Genomic DNA, 11,381 nt, shown 5'->3' on the forward strand with positions numbered 1-11,381 from the left:
CAAGTGTTGCTGCTCCCGTAGGTAGCTACTTCGATGTTCGTAGGTACCAGGTTAGATCATGATGAGGCGGCTTCGTCGTTACCCTCGCGTCCGTTAGGGTGGACGGTGGATGCCGCTGCTCTGGTGATGGCTGTTGAGAGGGGGAGCTTTACACCTGTTCTGCTGTTCGCGCGGGACCCGAGGGTGTGCGGGACCCGAGGACGGGCTGCCTCCTCCTTTGCCCCGGTCGTCGTAAGTCATGAGTACCCTGCGGCGAATGGGATTCGGCCGCCGGCACTGTAGCCCGCACAGGACGGTCGCGCACGGGTACTTGAGCCGGGTTGCGTGGGGGGCGCGGTCGCCCTGCCCTCTGCCAGAACTGCGGCGCATTTATGGTGAGGCCGACGGGGGGACCCACAGGATTTGTCTTGTCTATGCGGACCGTATCCGAGGGGGTTCCTGGACTTGTGGGCCTCGGTGCGCCTGACTCCTTCGCTTGGGGTCGGACGAGGCGGAACTTTCGTGGCACAGGGTCGGACGCCCCCGACCCTGGGGTCGCGGTCGGACGAGGCGGGAACCTTGCGGAGGGGGGTCGGGCGCTCCCGATCCTGGCGCCTGGGTCGGGCGTGGCGTAGATTTGATCAGGCTTCGGTGGGCCTGGGCTTTCATGTTTGTTTCCTTAAGCAGCGTATTAGGGGGTCGTTAATATTTCCCCCCAACAATTTCCAACCAAACGCGGGTCGAGATTTCCAACTAAACGCGGGTCGAGGGAGTCGAATCCGTTCCAACCTAGTTCGACCCCAAACAAACACACGCTTAGGGTCTCCATCCTACCCTTCTCGTGGCGACCACACACCTAGTGCGCCCGCCGGTAGCCTTAATGCCCCTGCATCTGCCGAGGCATATGGATTTTAACAATAGCCAACTCGAAATGCGTGGCCCTCAATCAAGAAGAATGTGCTCGCCGGAGATACTCTCTGAAGCTTAGTGCTCGAATCCACCTAGTTCATTGTATATATTTTTCCGTTCCACAGATTCATTGCAGACACAACTAAGTAACTAACCATATAATTCAGGGATTTATAAATCCAATTTATTTATATAATCTATAATCCAAATTCTTATAATTTATAGAGTAAATTGTAATCACCGTACAATACAACAACTTGTGCACATTGGTCCAACAACTTGTAAAATACTCGTTTAGTGCAATAACTAGGCAGTGGGTGTAGATTGGGCAACCAACTTGTAAAACGCTCAATTAAGTACATTAACTTGGTAAATTGATGCATCCATAGTTCAAATGTTACAATGGCAACGTATTTGCTAATACTAGGTCGCAATGGATGGTATATTCACGTCGGAATAAATAATTGAGCATTATTTGGTCATTGATATTTGCATCACAATAGCAATGTATTTGGCTAAGGCAAGAACCTTCCCAGTGTAAGAAATTAATGTATGTCTTCATATTAATTATATTTTATACAATAATTTAATTTTAATTAAGAATATTTAATTTCCTAATCGATTTTAATAAGTTCAGCCGCACTGTTTTCTACTAATATGATTATATGCAGTTCAACTAAAAAAACAATATATTTATACCTATTAACAATACCTATTACGAGCTTGGCATAAATATTTTTGAAGCCTCCTGGAGCTAACGTGTTCTATACATTTGTAGCACATAACGAACCTAAGAGATCAGGATGGACTTCAGTCTCTCGGTAATGTCAATGGCATAATTCTAAAACTTGATTTGAACTAATGAATAAATAAATTTTGTACACAGTTGAGAAGCAACAATCTGATCATGATCAATAACTTTTATTGACAAAAATATAGAATTATTGGCTCGAAGAAATTTACATGTCCATCTCATTTACTTAATACGTTGTTGTTGCAATGTTTGGACTTAGATGCACCGATTTACCAAAGTTATTGTACTAAATTGATCCTTATGGACCAATTTGCACCCACCTGTAAAATTATTGTACTAAATTGAGCATTTTGACAAGCTATTAGACCAATTTGCACTTATGTGCTATAAATTGAGCATTTTGACAAGCTATTAGACCAATTTGCACTTATGTGCTAAGTTATTGTATGGTGAATGCAATTTTCTAATTAATTTTTAGTACCTTTATCTATAGATTTGTATAATAATATACATGAGATTCAAAACAGCATCTTAGGTTACTGGCCTTAAACTGTGTTCCTCTATCTATGGATTCGTAATCTATTGCGGCTCCTTTGGCTCGCTGCGCTGTTGAGCAGGTTCGAGTCAGCACGTTAATCATTCAAGCTAAAAATTTAAGTCTGGCTTGTTCACAAAACACAACGAGGCAAGCTTTCCCCGACCCCAGTTTTTTTTTTCAAAAAGAAAAAGAGAGAGAGAGAGCTTGCCCCGACCCGAACAAGCCCGTTTTCGTCCAGCTCTCCAGCTCTAGGTACGTTTGGCCCAGTAAACTCACCTCAGATCTGGCTGCTTTGCAGCTGGCTGTTGCTCAGAGAGTAAGCAGCTGCAGCAATCTCCTCCAGCACGCACCAGCCGAACAGCGGGACCTCTTTGGTAGGGCTCTGGAGCTGTTTTTGCTAGAGCCGAGCCAAACGCATAAAAATGAAACGGCTTCGACCGAGGAGCCGGAGCTCCTTTTCAATTGGGCGCACGGAGCCGGAAATTTTGGCTCTGGCGGCTCCCTCCCACATGCGTCTGCTAATTGTTACGAGATGGCCCACATAGTTGCTCAAATTTACACCCAAATGCCACCGCAAACAACAGAGGAGCCAGAGCCCTTCGCCCCTCCGCACGCGTTCAATCCCGCACCGTTTTCTCGCCTCGCGTCGCAATAGCAGCGTTGGCGGCGCCATGAACCAGGGACATCGCCCAATAGCGGCATGCAGGGAAGTTCCTCCGGGTGGGGAAACCAGCTGATCGAGCCTGGCTGACCTCGATCCGGGAGTTGGGGGCGGCGGAGGCGATACATCTAGGTTGGATGCGGCCCTTCCTGGATCGGCGGCGGCCAGCCAAGCGAAGGAGCATGGCCCGGCTTCAACCGCAGGCGGAAGAGTAGGAGCTAGGCAACGGGGAGTGGGGCGGCGGGGCGCTGGGTGGCGGGGAGCTGGGCGACGCGATGATGGGGAGCTAGGCGACGGGAGGCCGGACGACAACTCGAGGCTGCGCGGTGACTGGGATGGCAACGAGCCGAGGCGGCGCGGCACCAGGGAACCCGAGGGTCGGGCAGCGACAGGGAGCTGGGCGGCGATGGAGACGAGATAAGGTAGAACGTGGAGAAAAAAGAAAAGGAGAAGGAAAATGAAGAAAAAAGAGAAGGTGAAGGAAAAAAAGAAAACAAAGAAAAGGAGGGAGGAGTCCCTTTGCATTTATTTTAATCTGTAATTATTTTAATTAATCCTTCTCACATTATATACAGGAAGAAGGAAAATTATTGAAAAAAGAAGGAAAATAAATAGGAAGAAAAGAAAAAAGAAAAGGAGAATGAAAGGGTATTATAGGTATTTCATCTTATCTAACTATTTTAAACTACATGGAAGAGACGTTTTGCCAAACCGTTTTCCAAAAGGAGGAGCCGGAACCGGAGAAGCCACTCCGCCACAGGAGCCGGAGCCGTTTTCAGATAAACCGGAGCGCTGCGAAACAGTAGCATCATGCAGCAGTAGGCAGTAGGCAGTGGCAGCAGCAGCAGCTAGGCACTGGCCGAGCAGCGGCCTGATCTCCCCAATCACGTACCAGTAGCCAGCGGCAGTAACAACCATGTAGAAGCCGAACAGCTCCCTGATCTCCCCTGCTTTAGGTTGCAGCCGCACGCACAAGCCGGCAGCGGCAGCAACAACTAAGCTCCAGCAGAACAGCTCTCGGATCTCCCGTGCTTTAGGTTGCAGTGCTACTTTAGGTTCCAGCAGCGCGCACCAGTAGGCAGCGGGAGCGGCAGTACCAGCTATGATCCAGCCGAACAGCATCGGATCCCCTGCTTTACGTTGTTCGCGAACAGTCGCCAGTTTCACCTGGCGCCCCTCATGGTCGTCCTTTTCGTTGTGACTTCTCTGCAAGTATAGAATGGCCTGCTCGTTTAACTGAGAGAACAATGTTCACATTAACGATAAACAGCAGGAAAGGATATACACTGCTCTTTTTATCTGCATAGACCATGGAGTACAAGAATTTAGGTTGAGCCCTAAGAGTTAAGGAGTTGTAAAACAAATAACTACATGATCAGTCATTGTGCTGTCTGTCTCCTAGATGAATTATTTTGGACTGCGACAATTGAAATCAGTTCGTGCAATCATTAGTATTTTTAGGGAAATTCCCGCAATCATGCATCTTGGACTACCATTTCATAAAAAGGAAGAAGAATAAGACTGGTATAGACAACTGTTCGTTTAAAAAAGGTATAGATTATTCCCACCGGAGCCACATGGTTACTGAGCTAAATATAATGTTCCAACTCACCACTTTTTGCATCCTTTGAGCCAAAATCTTAATCGCTAGAAATACCATACCGCTAAAATACTCAAGTATTACTACTACTGTTCCGACAATTGAACGGTAATGGTGAGAACTTGCCTTGGAGCTTCCCCTCCTTAGGATTTTAGGTGTGCCTTGCTGCAGCCCACTAGAAGTAATTTCTGCCTGTTGAACAACTACCTACAGTATATTGATCTCAGCCATTAGCTACGTTTGAGTAACACAAACGAAAACAGAGATGTACACATACTCTCGAAAATGAAATTCCATGTTGCATGAATTTACCGGTGCTATCGAAAAAAAGTTACTCACGTCGGTCTCCGTAAACCTATCCATACTCTCCGCTTTAACAAGCCTATCGACTATTTGCTTTGCATCTGGTCTCCTCCTTGGGTCATAGTCAGTGCATTCTGTCCCTATCTCAAAGCATACTCTTAACTGTTCCAACTGTGAGCTTGTCTCCAACCTGTCTCTCCAACTTTCTATTACCTAAGGAATTGCAGAAGTGAATAAGGGTTTTATGAAAATGAGCAACATCTTTTAGATGGGAAATTAGAGCATGTAGTGTATGCAAACCGCATACTTGATGTAAAGTAACAAAAAAATCCAAAAAGGTAAATGAAATCCCACAGTTCATAGTCTACGTTGCTTTGCCCCCTTTGCATATTTTAGTGCTGCAAATGATGCATTGATACTCGCGGAAAAATTGTTTGTTTCTTTGTGGCCAATTTGTGCTTTGGGCTGCTCGATATACTTCATAGTGCTTAAATATGGAACAATGATATTATGAAGATTAAAAATGTAACATAATTATTTTAACATCTATTCTTTATCTTGAAACAACGTCACTATTGTAAAACTTACATCATAATCCTCGGGGGACACCTTTTGTCCTGTCAATATCTCTTTTATTATAACACCGAGACTATATATATCCGACTTGAACGTGATTATTCCACTGTGAATTTCCGGTGGTAAATAACCTCTGGTTGGAAATACTCCTTCCATACCAAATTGTAGGTCGTTTTGACTTTTCTAGATTTATAAATATTATTATGCATCTAGATACAATGTATGTCTAGATGCATAATAATATCTATAAACTAGAAAAACTAAAATGACCTACAATTTGAAATTGAGGGAGTAATTCATATCCCCATGATCCTTCCGGATACGTACCCCTCAGAAAGAGCTTTCAAGAGGCTTAGTAAGCTTACAGTGATCCCCAAATATTTGAAGTAATAGCCCAGCTTTGCTTTTCATCAAAGCACCTTGAGAGACCAAAGTCAGCAATTTTCGGCACCATATCATAATCTAGCAGTATATTAGCAGGTTTCAGATCTGAGTGTACAATACGATTCCGATGAAGATAATTCAAACCCTTGGAAATTCCTTTGATTATTTCATAGCGTTGCCTCCATTCAAGTCCACTGGATGCATCTAGAGTAGAGGATAAAGTGACTTTAGTACTTGGAGATACATTCGCAATATAATATTTGAAATCCAGCAACCCAGCAAATGTACGACAAGGTAAGTAATTTCCGTTATATGCTGGGATGCTTAAAAGAAATAATCTTTGATAAAGAAAAAAGAGATGAAAAGAAACCAATACTCCTTCTGTTTCAAGGTAAGTAATTTCCGTTATATGCTGGGATGCTTGAAAGAAATAATCTTTGATAAAGAAAAAAGAGATGAAAAGAAACCAATACTCCTTCTGTTTCAAATTGTAGGTCGTTTTAGCTTTTCTAAGTTTATAGATATTATTATGCATCTAGACATATACTGTATCTAGATGCATAATAATATCTATGCATCTAAAAAAGCCAAAACGACCTATAATTTGAAATGGAGGGAGTACAATCGTACCGGTAATTTGATCACGGAGACTCCCTTTAGCTACATATTCAAAGCAAAGCAATCTTTGTTGTACATCTGCCATGACAAGCTTTCCGTTGAAGCTTTCCATTTTCCCTTGTGTATTAGCACAATATCCAAGAAAACGTACTATATTTTTGTGCTTCACTTTCATCATACATTCAATCTCTTGATGGAATTTCTTCTCATGCATATACGTATGGGACAATTTCTTAACAGCAATCGTTCCGCTCCGAATCATTCCCTGCAATTGCGGCAAGGCTTTTCAGCATGAACTTGAGTTTTCAAATCAGCTATAATAATGTACGCACTGACCAGTCTAACTAAAAAAAACTTAAGCTGAAGCAAAAAGTGTGCAATTTACTTATAATTTAATAGTTTCTCTCACGTGCGGCTTCCTCAGACCTCAAGGATGGAATTACTGATACTATTTAATTACATCTGCTAGGATTCAAACTCAAGACACATTGAGTAGCATACACCTACCAGTATAAGCTGATTAAGAAAAGTGTGCAATTCAATTATACTTCAACATTTTGTCTTCACTCAAACTTGTCATCAATACTATAGAAAAAAATATATTGACATCTAAATAAGCAAATAAAAACCTTACCAAAACATATTTTATTATGGATTTAATTAAACTAGCTTGATGTTATAGATGCTGACGCATAATTATAAAACCTATCAGGTTAAAATTAGAAAAGGAAATTGACCTAGGATGAAACAAAAAGCACAATACAAGTTGGAAAGAATGGAGCAGCGTACCTTGTATACCACCGCAAACCCACCCCTGCCAATTTCCTTATCAGCTGAGAAATTATTTGTAATGTCTTCCAAAAGTGACAATGGCAGGTCAGTCGGCTCTACACTTTCATCGAGTAGCATGAGCTCCAGGACATCGCGTTTTGTACTTGCTGCGTGATCCATTTATTAAGATACTCCTGAAAAAGGAACAAAGATCTTGCCGAAATTACTCAACTGATCATTTTTTTTTCCGAAAGACCATCAACTGATCATAAACACATAATTACAGAATGATGATCGCTCTTATTTCCCTCACTCCCTTATCACGCAAACATTGTTTTAATTAGATAAAAGACCATTACTGTCCTGCTTTTGATCGAAAGCAGATAATCACGCAAACATTGTGAAACAAATACTCTAAATAAACTGGACAGCTTTTATAAAAGGAGACGAGAATATCTCTTCCGTAAACAAAAAATTTATTTTTGTTTACTATTTAATTCAACCGGCGAGCTATAGGTAGCTATAACAAGATGGCAGCAAAATTGGCGTTGAACCATCAGGGACAACCTTGGCATAATAAATCCCTTGGTACGACACAATTGAACATAATTAACCAAGGGAAACAAGCTCAAGCTCTTTAGCCTTACAGAAATACGGAGTACAACCATATGGTTCATAGAAATTACAAATACAAACTACGAAAATATTCAAGAAAGTGAACTACACTCTCGTTTCACTGCTTTCTCCACCTTTCTTTTCCACACGAGGTAGAACCCCATTTCAATTAAGGATCAATGGAAATACATGAGTCCTTTTGCACTCCCTTATTATCAAAATATTTGTCACTATTATTCGAAAAAAATATTTGTCCTTGTTGACTTTTTCTTACAACGTCTGACCATTTGTTTTATTTAAAAATTTGTTGTAAACATATGAAAAGATAAGTTATGTTTAACGTATTTTTCATGATAAACTGAGTCACACACAATAAATGTACTTATATAAATTATTTAATAAAACAAATGATCAAATATCATGATGTGATAAATATTTTGACACGTAAGTAGCAGACATCAACGAGGCCTGACCTGCTACCTAGATAGGAAGACTGAAAGGGGAACTAGACTGGGAAAGATAGTTCTAACCAGCGCGTCGTTACCAGTAGTAAAGAGGATACCAGACTGAGGGAGAACTAGAGTAACTGACCAGCCACCTGTCTAGATCCCCACACTATACAACGAAATTGGCCGACCAAGCTGTCATGGGAGAAGGTGGGCGAGATGCGAACTTCCTCCATCCATTCGGCGGTGGCCGCTTCGAGAGCTATACTCAGCTTCCTTCACCTACTACTTTTTTTTTTGGGATCCAATCATAGAGTGATTGAACCAAACGGTGTGGAATCATCAAAAAATCATGAAAGTATTTAGCCAAACATCAAAACTTTAGTTGTTACGAGTAATAGCTTCGTTTGCTGGGTCTCGACACCTTAGTCCTGGAACCAGCGTGCACGGATTCATAAACAGATCTGCAGCGTCTTCTTCGCCTGACTAAGACGCCATGGCTGTTCCTTCCTAACCCCAGCAGTTCAGCACTGCCGCAAAGGACAAAGGTTCTACCCTGGGAGCATGCATGCATGGATGGAAGTTTCAAAGCATTCTATGACTAAGCGACAGCTTCTGAAATTTAAGTGAGCGCTCATGGGAGAAGGGCATTTGCACAACAGCAACCGAATTAATCATCTGGAGATCTTTCAAAGGAAAATTGGTAAATACCTGGACACACCCAGTTGCGTTGTGAAGGCGAATTTCAGAAGTTGCCCAGTCCGCGAGAGCGACGGAGACAAAAACGGAGGGTAAGGGATGTGAATCATTTGACTCCAGGGCAGGCAGCTTGAGAAAAGGGCCGCGGCACATAGACAGAGATTAGGACATTACTTTAGAAAGTGTACCATAACGCGGAATACTCGGGATGAGCTTTTTTTTTTCTCGAAAAAGAAAGTGTACCATAACGCGGAATACTCGGGATGAGCTTTTTTTTTCTCGAAAAAGAGGAGCTATTGACTATACTATTTCTGATAGGCTGGTAGTAATTCTTTCACTATCGCATATAATTGGCTTTGAGAACGGGACGGTACTCCCTCCGTTCGTATTCGCTTTTGTTAACCATATTTCAACAATGACACAATCATAAAAAAAATAACTCTGCTTATTATCTAGAAGTTTTTTCACATTAGCCCTATGACGTTTGCCATAATAACTTCTCATTGTCGATGCAATTATTACTGTAGATCATATTTTCGCCCACCGCACCCACACTGCCGGATTTGACCACCGTGCTACACTGCCGCTGGCTTGCCTGTTTACCGTGCCCCTCTACCATGGGTCGCCGCACCTCTTGCCCCGTGCGAGGCCGCAGCTGCTTCTTGGCCCCATCGGCCACCGTCATGCCCCACTGGCCGCGACCGCCGCTCCTAGCCCCGCGGCCGCTCCTCACCCGCTGATATATTTCGACGAGGGCAAATCGGAAGGGGGAGGAGAAGGGCCACGAGAGAGAGAGGAGAGAGAGGGGGACCGGAGGAGGGAGGAGAGGTGCCACGAGCGAGTGGAGAGAGGGGATCGGAGGGGGAAGAGAGGGGTGAGAGAGGAGATAGCGGATGTAGGAGAGGGGGAGGCACTGCGGCAGAGGGATATATATATAGAGAGAGGGGGGGTGGGGAGGGAGAGAGAGAGTGAGAGGAGAGAGCGAATGCGGGAGAGGGGGAGGCGCGGGACTCCTGAAGACTATCAACTCAAATGGATAAAAATTTCGGATCCGACACCTATCACCAAAAGGTTTGTTATACGAGCCGCCGGTAATAACATCACCGGTCGTTGGAACCGATAGTGATAACTATTACTGCTGGTTCGTCGTTGGAACCAACAGTGAAGATGTTTTCACTGTTGGTTCCAACATTCACAACGCCCGCCCACTTGATAATCGGCAGTGATACTACATCACCGTTGGTTCATCTAAAACTGGTGGTGATAGGTCATTAGTTATAGAATAGCTCGTTCTATAGTAGTGCTAGGCTAGCTCCTAGGTATATACAATAATTAATGAGTACTATGTAAGTTGACACATTATCTTTTTCTTCCACGTGACACGCAATTCATGAGGATAGAGAGGGGCTTGTCTTCGTCTCGCTCGCCTGAGGACGGCAGCAGCTTGTGCTAGGAGCCTCCGATGCAAATCGACAATATCTGTTATCGTTGTACCTTCCGTTGCCCACCCATCAGTAAGTGAATCCAGTTGGTTAGAGCAATTATAATAAGATGATGTATCCAGAATAATGTAGAGTGTAACACACCAAATTGGTAATGAGTGGAGGATAGAGTGGAAAAGAGAGAAGGGAAGTGGGTTCAGCTAGCCAAAATGCACGCTTCGTCAAAAAAATTTATGAGCGTTGAGATGGGCTGTGGAGTATATTATAACTATGGTATATATCAATTACCAAACCTTAGAGCAGTATAACAAAAAAGCGAATCGACCGCCGTGTCAGCCTGCAAGATGAGGTGGATGTAAGAGAAAGTGCATGCCTGTCGATGTTGCCGTCGAACACGCACCAAGACTCTCATCCCACTTGCTAGGGCCCACCACGTCCCGCTCTCGTCACAAGGTCACAGCATGCAGGTGAGGAAGAAAACGACGATAATAAAGTATCCTGTGTTTTAGCATGTGAAGAGCTAAACTGCTGTACCATTTGGTCTTACATGATGACAAGAACTGTCTAGCTAGTAGCCAAGTGTTTGTCTCAACTTATTAATCTTACTGTTATATGAATCGGCTGCTAGATTAGCTGTAACGAGACACTAGTTAAAGCTAGTAACGGGCTAAATTATTAGCCAGACGTACGGTAAATATGTGTGATTTCTCAACCGTGCACTGGTCGCTATTTCTACAAACGGTAACGGTGGGTAACATGCGCCCGATGCATCGTACGCCACCCGCTCCACTCTGCTAGAAAAAGCTTTCGCTTTCTCCCATAAGCCATAATCACGTCCAGAAGTCCGTATTTTTTTCCTTACTAATCGCTACAGGCAATACAAATCATAGATAAATAATGTACTAATCTTACTGGCAAGCAATCAATTCAGTAGATAATATAAACTACATTTGATCATGTTAATGAAAAGCATACATGTAGTTGCAAAGTATTAAACAATATACTTAAATATAGTTTATTATAATCAATACTCTTGCGTGCATACGAAAATTAATCTTCTCCTCACTCATAATATCAATTGGGCAT

The 11,381-nt window shown here is 43.1% G+C and overlaps 1 protein-coding gene across 1 annotated transcript; it reads right to left on the bottom strand.

Moving 5' to 3' along the window:
* Positions 1-3,331: 3,331 nt before the first annotated feature.
* Positions 3,332-9,021, bottom strand: LOC117849129 (cysteine-rich receptor-like protein kinase 43). Its single transcript, XM_072292786.1, has 8 exons — positions 8,866-9,021; positions 7,112-7,287; positions 6,335-6,587; positions 5,686-5,908; positions 5,333-5,453; positions 4,754-4,957; positions 4,568-4,648; positions 3,332-4,047 (listed from the first exon to the last, which is right to left on the bottom strand). The coding sequence occupies exons 2-8, from the start codon at positions 7,271-7,273 to the stop codon at positions 3,517-3,519; spliced, it is 1,575 nt and encodes a 524-aa protein (XP_072148887.1). The 5' UTR covers positions 7,274-7,287; positions 8,866-9,021; the 3' UTR covers positions 3,332-3,516.
* Positions 9,022-11,381: the final 2,360 nt, after the last annotated feature.

Source organism: Setaria viridis, chromosome 3 (assembly GCF_005286985.2).
Source record: "Setaria viridis chromosome 3, Setaria_viridis_v4.0, whole genome shotgun sequence".
In the NCBI taxonomy this organism is placed as follows: domain Eukaryota; kingdom Viridiplantae; phylum Streptophyta; class Magnoliopsida; order Poales; family Poaceae; genus Setaria; species Setaria viridis.

Coding starts and splice junctions, on each gene's coding strand:
- LOC117849129 (XM_072292786.1), bottom strand. CDS start 7,273: ATGGATCACGCAGCAAGTACAAAACGCGATGTCCTGGAGCTCATGCTA. Junction 5,454..5,685: donor TCAAATATTTGGGGATCACT/GTAAGCTTACTA, acceptor ATTTCCAACCAG/AGGTTATTTACCACCGGAAA. Junction 4,048..4,567: donor TAAGGAGGGGAAGCTCCAAG/GCAAGTTCTCAC, acceptor CTATACTTGCAG/AGAAGTCACAACGAAAAGGA.